This window comes from Labrus mixtus, chromosome 17, assembly GCF_963584025.1.
Source record: "Labrus mixtus chromosome 17, fLabMix1.1, whole genome shotgun sequence".
Classification (NCBI taxonomy): Eukaryota; Metazoa; Chordata; class Actinopteri; order Labriformes; family Labridae; genus Labrus; species Labrus mixtus.
The window spans coordinates 16,295,772-16,309,991 of NC_083628.1; the positions used below are offsets into that span (position 1 = coordinate 16,295,772).

Sequence of the window (14,220 nt, forward strand, 5' to 3'; positions counted from 1 at the left end):
GCTTTCTTCCACTTGTCCTCCATCTGTGCTTCATAATGTAGATTTCCTCTACTGTCTCTACCCATTGATCCTGAGTAGGGGGGTCTGTCCACTTTACCCCACCTCCTTGTAATAGAGACATGCTCTGTGGTTTAATGAATCAGGGCCAGTGTCCACTTACAGAGTTCTTTTGCTCTGGCAATTTCAGAGGGCTTCTCACCGGCACTTATTGTTGCTAGGTTACTAAAGTTGTCTCGCAGCGCTTCTGCTTCCCTTGACAGTGATCATTAAGTCTGTTTTAGATGGCTCTATATGCTAAATATTTGCTTTTATGCAAGGACATTTCACAAAGGTTAGCAGCAACTCTAGACCTAGAAGTTTTACCTTTGAAAAAAAGTACAGTAGTCCGGGTGCAGAGGCACTTACTTTTTCTTCCCCATTGTTTTTGACAGAGTTGACATTAAAAGTCTGGCACCTTTTTTAAATTATTTATTTATTTTTTAGATCTATATATGCCTTTATTTCGGAGGACAATGGATAGAGTAGAAATCCGATTGGGGAGATTGGGAAAGACATTGTGGAAGAGAGCCGCAAGTCAGACTTGAACCCGAGTTCCTCCTTTTGTAGGACTGTAGCTTCGGTACATGGGGCACGACCTAACCGCTAGGCCAACCAGTGCCCTAGCCCCTTTATGATTTTGATTGGCCTGTGAGGGAGAAGTAGCATCGACAGGCACAGAAGTGTTCCAAAGGTGGAATTATTTTCAACAGAATGCAATCAAAGAGCTTTTAGGCATTTTGAGCTCTGGACACCGAGTGCAGACAAAATGCTGAACTCTTATCATGTTTGTATGGAGAATAGGAGCGTGCTTAAAAAATGGTGTGTCCGTTAACACTGACCCCAATGGACGGACATCATTTTTTTGTCATATACGTTCAGTTTGTGTGTGAAACTTACCAAATGAACCTTTAAAATGTTGTGATTGAAGGTCCAAACCCCTACCTGACGTTCCACTGCTCCAGTCAGGGCACTGTGCTGATTGACCTGGCAACCGATGACAAGGAGTTCCAGTCTGTGGAGGAGGAAGTAAGGAAACACACCTTCACAAACACACACACACACACACACACAAACACACACACACACACACACACACACACACACACACACACACACACACACACACACACACTTTGGTGGATTAGTCTTCTTCCTACATGACTCTATGGCACTTTGCTAAATAATGTAGTGATTTCTCTTGCTGGGTTTCTAATGAATCCCCCAATCTGCACTTTTCGACCATCTGGCAAAGGACACACACCACACAGTGTCGCAACTGTACACACTCTCTGTGAAATATCCCTGAAACTGCCCCCCTGACTACATTTGTCTTGTAAATGAAAGCAGTAATTCAGAGAGACAGCGGGTATCGGTCTGAATGAGTTTCAAATTAATGAGGATTGTCAGATGTTAACAGAAATTTAACAGGTGATTCAGGCCGTAAATTTGACTCAACAACGTGAAAAATGACTGGCACGAGGTCTCTCTAGACTTCTTTTCATGCCAGAAAATGTGGGTTAAGTGCCTCTGCCTGTAGTACTGTCGTTTTTTAAAGTCATCAGTCATTTCAGTTATTAGGATGATAAAATGAGTAAGTGAAAGACATTAATCTCTAAGAGCTGCTGCAGTATTCTACTTCATTTCTTTTTGTGAGCTCAGTTCTGTCGTCTTTCTTTGCTGATGCCACACTTTTGCAGCAGCGCTCATCTACATTTCCCAGAGGCATTGTTCAGGTATCCACCATGATTGAATGAGCTGCAGCTACTTCATCACTGACTGTATAGGCCTTGTTTACACCCTGTCACAACATGCCATTGGGTGATCTGATTACAGGCGGTCATCTCTACTTACATCTGTACACACCTGGCACTGAAATGCATCTCAGCAGGCATATCCTTTCTTCAGACTTCACCTCCCTCCCGGCTTTGTATGCAAATAAACATGAATGTCATTTCTATTATAATTTTCCATTGTCTACGTATACAGCTTATACTATTAAGGGTTTAAAGTGATCCCAGCTTACATTGGGTGTCAATGACAAGTCATCAAGTGATAAAAAAAAAGTGCTGCATATTCACTGCAGAGAGAGAAGAAGAGGTCCTCATGCATACATGAAAGTGAAAGGTTAAACGTATTTGATTCGACTTGATGTAAAATCTTAATTTAGTCTTTGATCATAGAGCCTGATGTTTTGTACTTAACCAGTAAAGTGTACCAGACAGATAGCTCTGAAATATATATGTTCACCCTCTCTATGAAGTGTCTGTATCCTTACTTTGTCACTTCAGAAGCACACTCCTAATGCATAAAGTATGGCTTTTGCAAGTTTGGGACGTGGTGAGAAATAATAAACCGAAAACTCAGAGAGAAGCATTATATAAGTTAGACAAGATTGACATGCAAGTAGTCTTTTACATAAATGATGTCCAGTGTTGATTCAGGAAGGGCCTGTGTGTTTTTCAATACGGGACGATCTCATACAAGGGCAAGAGAAAAGGCCAAGGTGGTGCCTAGAAGCAGGAGAAGGATGAGATGAGACAATCAGTTTTTACATACATAATGCAGAAGAGCGAGGATACACATATTTCACAGTGGAGACAAGCATAGATCAATGTGTCTGTTTGTCAGGGTTAATAGAGACTCCATACTTCAGTGAAGTTTATGTACTTATCTGATAAGAGCCAAAACTGAAGGTTACTTTTTAAAAGTTCTTTATCTCAACATATCTATCCATATGCATACTCCGCCCCTTTTCTCTCGGTTGTCCACAACCACACCCTCTCTCTCTCTCTCTCTCTCTCTCGCTCTCTCTCTCTCTCTCTCTCTCTCTCTCTGTACTGTGAGTTTGCATTTTTTTGAAGTTGATGAAGACTTGGGTGTCTTGCGTGGTATCTATTCACAAGTGGTCACTGCAGACACATTAAGATTATTCTAACAACTGGTGTGAAAGGCCTATCCAGTTTTCATCTGATCACTCAGGAATGCCTTAAATATGGAGTGTAAACAGGGCCACTGAGTTGTCAGTTTGAGTAAACCTAACTTAAACTTAAACACAAAAGTCCTGCCATAAATCCTTATTTCTTTAAAGGTGCACTATGGAGTTTTGGTAGTGAAATTTGAAAGTTGGAGAAGTGAAACAATTCTATGCTATATTTTCTGAACTGAATACACAAACTTTATTCAAAGGAAAAAATGAATCCCTGGAACACTCTCTGGAGCTAGAAAGCTACCAGGAGAGTTACGGTTTCACTGTTGCGGGCCTCCCTCCATAACTTCTCACTTAGCATTTTATCTTCAAACAGTGATACAGGGATCAAATTTTCCTCTGAGGACAGTTTGTGTAAAGAGTTATAAACATATACCACAGAATCCGTACACGTCCCCAAATTTCAAATTTATCTACCAAAACTACATAGTGCACTTTTAATGCTGAAATGTAATATTTTTTTACAAGAGCTAAAACACTAGAAATCAACATTTTCAGAATTAAAAAACGAAAGTGAGAAACAATGACAGATAGTGTTATTTGTTATTGTTCTGAAAATTAAATAACAACTGGGTTGTTAAAATGAATAAAGACTCATCACTGAGTCTCTTCTTGGTAGTGTTGTCCAGAGGGACAGAAGGAAGCATTTCATGATATCACTCACATTATCAACATATTTGAGGCTTAATGTTATTTGAATGTGTAATTCAGAGTGTCCCCTGTCTCTTTATGTTCCTTCCTTTTCAGCTGCAGAGCACTATCAGAGAACACCGTGATGGAGGCAACGCAGGAGGAGTCTTCAGCCGCTACAATATCATTAAGGTGTGTCTCCATATATCTCAATTTATCAACAAAAATAAGGAATATCATTCATTCACAGTGAGTAGACTTTTGCAAATAAGTGAGTTTGTAATACACAGCACATGTGACTGATTATTTTATTTAACTCTTTCTCTCCTCCCTGTGACTCCACAGATTCAGAAGGTGGTGAATAAGAAGCTACGAGAGAGATATGCGCACAGACAAAAGGAAATTGCAGATGAGAATCATAACCATCACAACGAGCGAATGCTCTTCCATGGTAAATTGAAATCTAATCGATGTAAATTGTCATTATTTGATTCACTCAACACATATTTATTGTCATGTCTCTACTGTAACTGGCTTGTGGTGTTTGGAATTGGAGGAAAATGTGAAAACCTGAAACTTAAATGACACATACAAAATGTTTATTCTATGGTTTTTTCAATCTGTCAATGTGTTCTCAAATCACTTACATTTTTGCGTCTTAGTCCCTCCCAACGTGGATGTTTGAAGAGAACTGAAATGAAATGGGATGCCCTTTCCTCGGAAGCATCAGATAATGACATCTGTTTCTGTAAATATTGAAAGCAGATCATAGCTGAACCATGTCATAGCTTCTATTAACGGCTGTGTTTTTGTTTTTTCTGCACAATCTGCTCAAAACTTGTTCTTAACAAGGTGAAGGTGCACGTCACAGGACTCACTCAAAACATGGGGATACTTTCCCTTCTCATTTTTAATAATAATAATAATAATAATAATAGCTTTATTTATATAGCACCTTTAAAAACACAGGTTTACAAAGTGCTTCGACAAACAGAAAAAGGCAAAAACAAAAACCGAGCAAACTTAACCAAACACAGAAGAACATAAACAACAGCAAGAATATAACAAATGCAAAATACTCCAAATAATAAAAGTCAATCCAACAGAAAAGAACCCATATAGCAACATACCCAACAGACATATATAACCCAACCATCATAACCATTATGAGAACCCAGGCAAGACAAGAACCCAACAACACGAGCTGAGACCAAGAGGACCAAAGATTTAAAAAGATGTAAGAAACTAAAAGAGCTAAAAGCAAATCAAAAGAGATAACAGCAATAAGAAGGTACGAGCAGTAAAAGAAATAGAAACATGTACTTTTTCTTATTTCAGATAAACAGATAATATCTTACAGTACAATCAAATGATCAATAACATCACAGGCACATGTTTTTTTGGGGCAGTTTGTGAGTTTAGTTGTCTGTGTATAGTTCCTTTATATATGAATGTTGTTTTTCATCACCCAGCACAGAGAAGACAAAAACAAATGATATGTTCATTCAAATGATAATGATAGTTAGAGGGTGACATGCAGTGTCATTATTCGCATTAAGACAACAATCATTCCCTTCTCATTTGAATTAAGCTTTGTGAAAAACTGCCCTGTAGTCACTTCCTGTTAGTTGACTTGGACCTCTGCTGTCAGGTTCAACCGTTTGTTGTGCACTCTGAGATTAACTCCGCTTTGTACTGCACTGCTTTCATACTTGCAGCCTGACTGTGAGCTTGAACAATTCTCATTAATCTTCCATGTCGCCTCTCAACCACACAGTTTAGTCAGGACACAACCCTCAGGACTGCAGCCGTCTGCTGTTTCTTTAAACAGTGCCGACTAGAAAATCCCAGGAAGTCTTTGGCTTTTGTGATGCCTGAAATGATGCGTCTGGCACAGCGATCATTCTGTGTTCAAAGTCTCTTAGATCATGGATTTCCCAGGATAACACTTATTCAAACTGTTTCTACGCTGTCTGCTTTTGGGGCTTTATTTGTTTCTGATTCCCTGTCTGAAGAAGAGAGCTGTTATGGCTCTTTATAAAAGGCCTTTTTTCTCTGAAACTCTTTAGTTACTTATATTTGGGGCGGGTGAGGCTCAGTTGGTAGAGTCGGTCGTCTCTTGACCGGAAGGTTGGGGGTTTGATCCCCTACTCCTTCAGCCACATGTCCGATGTGTCCATGGGTAAGACACTTAACCCCATGTTGCTCCCGTATGAATGGGATTAGTTACTTCTGATGGTCACTTTACACAGTAACCTCTGCCATCAGTGTGTGAAGGTGTGACATGTGGTGTAAAAGCGCTGAGTAGTCAGAAGACTAGAAAAGCGAGTTATATGCTCAAGTCCATTTCCATTTAATATTTAGGCGAGGAAGGAAATAATTAGGGCTGTAATCGTGATTAATCACTACATTTCAATAGTTAATGGCATCAAATCGCATTTTTAATCGAATGTTCGAAATTCCATTATTTCAAATGTAACTTTTTTGTACTGTCTTAGGCTGAGAGTACTTTATGTACTTGCTTTTTGAATACAACCCTGCTTTTATTTTGAAGTAAGGACCTTCTGATAGATTGAAGACATTAACGAAATCAATGAAAGAGAAACTCGTTATGGATCAAAAACTAAATGAAAACAGTCAAATAGTGAAATGTTTGATGCCATGAGGTGGATGTTACTTGTGTCTCGTAGTCTGAGCTGTTTAGACGTTGTTTAAACGTGAAATGAGACATTCAAGGATGCAGCAGTGTCGTTTTTTTCCCACCACTGTGACAACAGGGAGACAATGCAAAGAGCTTATCTACGGTGCCCCTCAAGGGACAAAATAACAAAAATGTATTCATTTCAGTCCATTTAATGCTGGCAGCCCTATAACACTTCATGTTTTGAATCTAAAATGAAAAAAATGTGTTGGCATCTTCTGCAGGCACTAATAAAAGAGATAGTGTGTATGTTGAAAGGGGAAGTGTCCCTCTCCCTGCAGTAGAGATCTGAGCAGCTATTTTCTCTTGTAGGTTCTCCCTTCATCAATGCCATCATCCATAAGGGCTTCGACGAGCGACACGCTTACATCGGTGGCATGTTTGGCGCTGGCATCTACTTTGCTGAGAACTCCTCCAAAAGCAACCAGTACGTGTACGGGATTGGTGGAGGGACGGGATGTCCCACCCACAAAGACCGCTCCTGCTACGTGTGCCACAGGTGAAATGTCTTGTAAATTAAGATGAAGTAGTTTTACTCCAGCATGGGGACATTTGACTTCTCCTGTTTGTACATTAAGAAATAAGTTCTTTCTACATGGAAGGAAAAAGAAAGTGTCCCAATTCCAAACTTTATTTTTATTATAATTATTGATTCAAATGACAGAATAACTTTTCACTCAGGGTGCAACTGTATATCCACTTTTTTAAATGAGAGTCTAATGGACTATTGTCCCAAGAAGCAGAGCAAAAAGATGTACTATAAAATAAAGATTTGTATTTAGACAGCTTCATGTCTGGGAAAACATGTAGCCTACTTTACATACACTGAAGAAAACTCCAAATAATTATTGTAAAAATATTGATCATTTTTTCAACTTATGCCCCTAATTTTATGAAAACACAAGTGGAAGTTTTATCGTTGGGGCAAAAGAATTAATATGTTTTGACAGGCTGAGGATCTGACTCAGGAACAGGCAAAATATTAACCCAAATCATTTATTATGGATTTGGATAAATAGACAGACATGCCATGGTGTCAAGAGCTTATGGATACAAAACTGGATTATTGACCTTGGTGGAAGTCTGCACCCTCTCAAGGCCCCTGTAGTTTTGTAGTTCAGAATTTGAGGTAGGGAGAACATGGATTAGCATTTTATCAGCTAAGTAGATAGACTGTTGTGTTATTGCAGGAGTATAAGAAAATCCTTTTAGTCACACAGCAGGAAGCTGTAAAGTGGTTTACAGCAGCCAGGGTGAAAGCATAACAGAAGAATGAGAAAGTAAACAGACTGAGCATTTAACTTTACATTATGGCACATTGCAAATCTTTTTTTTTGATTTATTTGAGTCTTTTTGCTTTGAATTTATTGGACAGCTTGAGAGAGACAGACAATGTGGAGAGAGAGAGAGAGAGAGAGAGAGAGAGAGTGGGATGACATGCACCAAATTACAACAGGGCCGGAGCTCGAACCTGCATCCAGTGCGATGAGGACTGTAGCCTCTGTACAGCTGAGCTCAACCAGCACCCCACACATTGCAAATATTACATTTATTTCAGATGAGCGTGAGCTCCAGGGATCTGTGTGTTTTGTAAAACTTGAAAGCAGCAGAGTTGAAAGGACTTTTCAGACTCTTCTCCACAATTTGGATACAGCAGTCTGTCCCTGACAGAGCTGCCCCGTGCTGTCTGAGCTGTCTCCTTTATTGGGGTCTGAGTTCTTCCACTTTGCATTTCAGGCAGATGCTGTTCTGCAGAGTGACGCTGGGGAAGTCATTTCTTCAATTCAGTGCAATGAAAATGGCCCATGCCCCCCCAGGACACCACTCTGTCATAGGACGACCCAGTGTCAATGGACTAGCCTACGCTGAGTACGTCATCTACAGAGGGGAGCAGGTCGGTTTACACACACACACACACACACACACACACACACACACACACACACACACACACACACACACACACACACACACACACACACACACACACACACAAATAAATAAATAGGTGGATTACTACTGATTTGAATTAATTCACATTTTTTTATTCCAGGATTAATTAAAGACAAACCATGAATTAATCATATTCATTATCCATTTTCTATTTGATTAAGATAAATATATGTAAATGTACTAATGAGTTAATCAGTGGTAAAAAAAAATCACTTTAGCTTGGGAATAATGTGTTCTTTGTCCCCAGGCGTACCCAGAATACTTGATCACCTACCAGATAGTGAAGCCGGAGAGTCTGGCCACGCCTGCTGCCAGCCCAGAGCAGAAGTCCTAGAAATCACAGCCGGATGTAAAGAAGGCCAGACTGCAAAGAACTAGAGCCTGTCTCTAGGAGGACTAGAACTACACTAGTTGGCATTTCAAAGCTCAGACCCTAAACTTGAAGAGTCCGGAGCTGGACCTGAGCTGGGCAGGATCGAAGAGTCGACCCCTCAGACAGACGACCCTCAGAAATGAGACGTGGAATGTGTTAAAACAGAAGAAGCAACGGAGAAGAGGAGACAGTGGCTTTTAGTGTCAGTCTATGACACAGATACAGTGCAGAGCAGACAACAGGTAAAAGTTGTCCGATTGTTTTGAAATAATTGAACCCAGCTGAAAACGATATTTGAATCAACATTTCTTGAGTTTAACCTGTCAGCACTTTTTCAATGTGCAGGCCTCTGATTGGAGAGATTACAAACAGCAGATAGAACAGGACATAGTCCAAGGCAAAAACAAACATCTCTGATTTTGTACCTTTCCACTGCTACTCTATATTCCTCCACTGTAGTCTATCCCCTGTTTTAATGTGATGTTTAGATATCGTGTCCTATTTCCGCTTTGTGCATTAACAACCGCGACAAAACAACAACCCAAGGCCACTCTCAGAAAGAAGCAGTTCTGGTGCGGAGAGAACAAAAATCCAGCACATTTTATGTTACAGCTTTCACCACTGAGGCTCAATGTCAACAAGACACTTCTCCCTGTGTTCCCTCACATCTTTTCTGCTGTAAACAAAGACGAAATTCTGAAACGAGTGTGACGGAAGGAAAAGTCAAACCCGATTATAGCGCACGAATACCCAGGAGAAAAAATACAGGGGACCACAATCCAGCAGTTCATTTCCATCCTCCAGCAAGTGAGCCCAGCAGAACTTCAAATCCACACAGTAGAATAAAACATGTACATCACAGATTTATTCAGAAGAGGGTTTCAGTCCACAGTTGGGGCACAGCTAAGTTTGCAACAAGCAAAGCAGCAACTCCATATCGAAGTTTAGATATTGTGTCCTATTTTCAAATTGTGCAACGTCAACCGCAACAAACGAACATCCCAAGGCCACTTTTAGGAGTAACACTCGTCACGCTGAGAGAGCAGAAATCCAGCACATCTTATGTTACAGCTTGTCATGTTTTCACCAGCAACTACTAACCTGTATGTGCCTGAATGAATCTGACAGCATGACATCAACCCTACTACTCTTTCAGCCTTTGTTTTATATCTTGAGAGTCATTTTCAAATTGTTAATGCAGAAGATTTGGAAGGCTTTTAATTGGCTCTGAAATGATGTTTGCTGTAGAGTTCAGCTCAGTGAGCATGAAAGAAAAAAATCTTAATTTAGTATTTACTTGAACCAGGAGGACCACAAGACTTTGACACTGTTCTTTTTACACTCGTAGCACACAAGCTTTTCTGATCAATTTGTTCAGCAGATCCCTCTAAAGCTTCATATGGCAACTCAAACTACATAACAGAACAATAGGAATGTGATGTCCTTGAACTACACACACAAAGCTCTGTGTGTACTTACAGACTCATTTATGACAAAAGGACCCAAACAGATGGATACACAAAATGCATTGAAATGAGTTCTCTCTGGATAAGGTGCTCACCTGCCAGTTTTTCCTTTCTGGGTATGAGAAGTGAGAAGTTAGCACAGGAATAATTAAAGGACAAATATTGACTTTGGGCATTATTCTCTGTAGTCGTGTCGCAGTCTTTACCTTTACATCTGGAACATCTTTCTATTTAGTTTTTTAAAGTCATTCAAAGGGTCTCACATTTCTCCCTTTTCTGTTGTTCTATTTCCTCTTTATCAAGAACTGTTGCTGCCACCTAGTGGTGAAAGAAAATCATTCCACTGTATTTTGCTGTGGAGTACAGCTGTACTGATTCTGCAATGTACTATGTATGTGTATTTCTTTGAGGCATTCTCCATTTTGTTTTTTATTCTTTGCAAATTTTTGTTCCCGTTGTTTTGGGTCATGTTTTTTTATATTTCTGGGTTTTCACAACTCCAACATAACAAATGTCCAAAGTGAATTTTAGCAGGCCATGCAGCAGACTGGTCACAGACTTCATGAGGACATTTTTAGAAACCAGAATTCTGCAATTCTTGACCTTTGACCGTGACAAACTAACATGTCATACAAACCTCAGAACAAGATTACCGTTCTACTCACACTACTTACTGTTAGCTAAAACTGTTTTTAGTTTTTATTCTGACCACGTTTGTCTTTTGTTTATTTATTTACAGTTATTATTTTTATTTAAGCTGTACAACACAGGACCACACGTGGGTCCAGCAGTGCTGGAGGTTAATGGACTCCTTGAACATTTTGGAATGAAACTTTTTGGTCTTCTTTGGAAACTCTTGTGTGATAACTAAAAATCAGACAGAAGAGAGAGAGGGTTGGTCTGTATCCATTACATTTTAATGTGATGGGTTCATCTTTTGTTCTTGTCCAGGCTTTGTTCACACTGGAGTGTTTGTTAGTCAAACTCAGATTTCAGCTGAAGTTCATCCCAACAGCAATGAATGATACGATATTTCAGTAGCAGCACATTTCAGCACATTATAAAATAATGATTTGCAGGGAAATGAGATGGAGTAGAATGACTGATCCGTTATAGAAATAAGTACATGGAACAACAGTTGATGACTAAAGCCAAACTTAAACAAAGTGTTATGTTACATTTGAATTGGGAATATGTTAAACAGTTTCATCACTGATAAACTGTTAACATAATATTGACCCATGTATTACTTGTTTAAAAAAAATTATAATTAAATTGGCTAAATAAATTGTTTGTTTTTTAATCTCTAAAAGTTTTTTTTTAAATCCGACATTTCACCAAACTCCTAATTACAAACCACTCATCACATTTAGAGAGGTGAGGGGTGAGGGGTGCCGGTAGCGATGGTTTAAATCTGGAACCTGGAATGACATGCACCTTTCCCGCAATGTCATTCCCTGATTTCCAACTCTGTCCACTATCCTAGCTCTACAATAACACTCCCCGAAGGCCCCCAAGTAATGTAAAGAGTTGATCGCTAAGTCGTGTTTTTCACACCTTCAGAGTCAGTTGTGGAACAAAGGTTTCAGATGAGATGGTGGTGTCACTGTTGTCTCTCTGCATACAGAGCAGGTGGAGTTTATGGTGTCGACCTCAAATAAGGTCACAACACTAAGATTTAATACCAGAGAGCTGTGGGTGCTGTTTTAAATAGGACTGTACATAAACTAACTCCAGATGGGCCTTTTAACAGGTTTTTAATGGGTCATTTTAAGTTCTTTTCCTTTTTCTTTTTTTTTTCCCTTTGAAAAACTTTTCAAAGGCTTTTTTTATGTGATAACTATCTGAACTGTGTTGGAGCTGGTTTGTCTCTGTTTATTTGTGACAAGGGGCCAGTCAGCCATCGTGTTGTAAATAGTTTTGAGAGGTGTGTGTGTGTGCGCGCGTGCGTGCTTGTGTGGTCAATCATTCGATCCATGATTCACCTTCTGATCTGCCTTCTACAAAAGCCACACGTTTGATGATCACATTTCCTCTCAGTAAAGTTCGAACTCCTGTTGTACAGTCGGTTGTACAGAGCTGCCAATCAGCTAATATGTGGAACAAATGCTCTTTCTTGTACAGAAGAAAATACTTAATAAAAGAAATTAACAGAGTCTTTTTGTCTGAGTCATATTCTTTGTTCAGTTGTTTGGTGTCATCATTACTACTCTAACATTGTATGATTTGTAATCATTAAAATAACATTATTTTTCAGGATATGTCCACAACAATACCCAGAATATTTGAAACACTTCCCAATAGAACAAATTACAAATCTAATGCAAAGCAAAGTACAGCCCCATAATGGCTAGAAGGGCCCTATACTGCATTTAAATGAATGATCTGCCATCTATATGTAAACAGTGTGATATTTTAATGTATACTGATGATACAGTTGTTTTTACTCATGGTAGAAGAAGAGGTTGTACTTAAACTAAGGAAATTGTTAAAGGTTGCATCCTGCCTTTACCAAAACTATCTAGAATGAAATGTATCAAAAACAGTCTGTCGGTTTTTCACTAAAGGCCACAGTGTGGATGTTAAGCAAGAAATTCTTATCTCAGGACAAAAATTTCAAGTTTTGCCAGAATACAAATACGAAGAAGTTCACATTGGCTTCAAAAACCACATCCAAAAAGTCTGTAGAAAAGTGGCGTTTGGCAAATTTTGGATTTATCAGAAACTCCCTATCATCTGATGCAGCCAAAATATACTTCCCCTCAATGAATCTCTCTCATATCACCTATTTTTCTGTTGTGTTAGTATAATACACACTCTACAGCTCTAAAACCACTGGAATCATGATATGAACGAACACTCAAAACTTTAGACTAACAACGGTTCAGTTTTCATCATTGTTATATTCTAAAGAAATACAGTCTGTTTCGTTGGGAAAACCTTATCAGATACAAAAATATCTACCTAGTTTATAGAATTCTTCATGGTTTTGCTCCCCCCCTTCGCTGTAAGGCTCTATTAACTTTAAAACCACATACGGGCCCAATAGAGGTGCAGCTGGGGGGGAGTGCACAATCCCACTCAGAAAAACCACATTTGGCCAGGGTGTCTCTTCCTTCAGAGCATCACATCCGTGGAAATGAACATCCTACCATTCATTTAATTATAATGTTAAATGGTTTATTGAGAATTAATGATTAAAACTAAAGATGGGGAAAAACAATGGGATTTCAGCTGCAGTCGTTTAAACACAGTTGGTGATCTAAAACACTGCTGTGCCTGAACAATCAGAGCCATTCAGCACTGCAGGGGCTGCATGCCCTGTTGTCAAAAGTCCCTGGACCTTCAGAAAGTACATGACCCCTAGCAGGGTCTTTTTTAGGGGTAGATCTTTTAGCCCAGAACTACATTTCTACCCTGGTAGATTTGGTGGAAATGCTTGAGTTCTTCTCAAAGACCATAGTTCAGAGGTAAAGTTCCTCCGGTTGAAACAGGGCTAGTGTCAACACTGATGATATACCTACCCATGGTACTTGTATCATGTCCTGTTGGATATTATTGGTTCTCGTTACCCAAATTGTATTGTTTATATCTGTTATTTTCTAAACTACTGAATGTATGTTTTATTCTATGACGCCAAAGAACATCTGGCAAAGGAATTGCTGATGAAAATAAGCCTTCTTAACTATATTTACAATGGTCTGAATGTTAATGTACACTGTCCCTCTTCTAAAAAAAAAAAGATAATCAGGGGAATAAGCCTGTATATGAGAGACTATCAACCTGCTTTTTAATCCATCTTATCACAGGAGGTTGTGTCCTCCTGTGATTAGATGGTAGGGTCACACTGGAGCAAGCTGTTATAAAATACAGAAACAAATGTTAAGATTTGTCCCGTTATTGTCTAGTTGTACATCCTTTGACAGAAATCAATTGACTACACTTTTCATTTTGCATTGTGTGCACAAAGACAAGAGAAAAGAGTTTATGGCACTTCTTAAGGAATAAAGCCTACAACAAAACTTACTTAATCTACCTCCTGCTGCATTGGCAACGTTAACAAAACTTTGCC

The 14,220-nt window shown here is 39.2% G+C and overlaps 1 protein-coding gene across 1 annotated transcript in view; it reads left to right on the top strand.

The window, feature by feature from the left end:
- The window catches only part of LOC132992584 (poly [ADP-ribose] polymerase tankyrase-1-like), a 93,761-nt gene extending 81,457 nt beyond the window's left edge, over positions 1–12,304 (top strand). The window contains exons 24-29 of the mRNA XM_061062010.1: positions 968–1,065; positions 3,773–3,847; positions 4,001–4,106; positions 6,669–6,855; positions 8,094–8,250; positions 8,557–12,304. Of these exons, the coding sequence (XP_060917993.1) occupies positions 968–1,065; positions 3,773–3,847; positions 4,001–4,106; positions 6,669–6,855; positions 8,094–8,250; positions 8,557–8,643 (710 nt within the window). The 3' untranslated portion in view covers positions 8,644–12,304. The remainder of the gene's footprint in view (positions 1–967; positions 1,066–3,772; positions 3,848–4,000; positions 4,107–6,668; positions 6,856–8,093; positions 8,251–8,556) is intronic.
- The last annotated feature ends 1,916 nt before the right edge of the window (positions 12,305–14,220 follow it).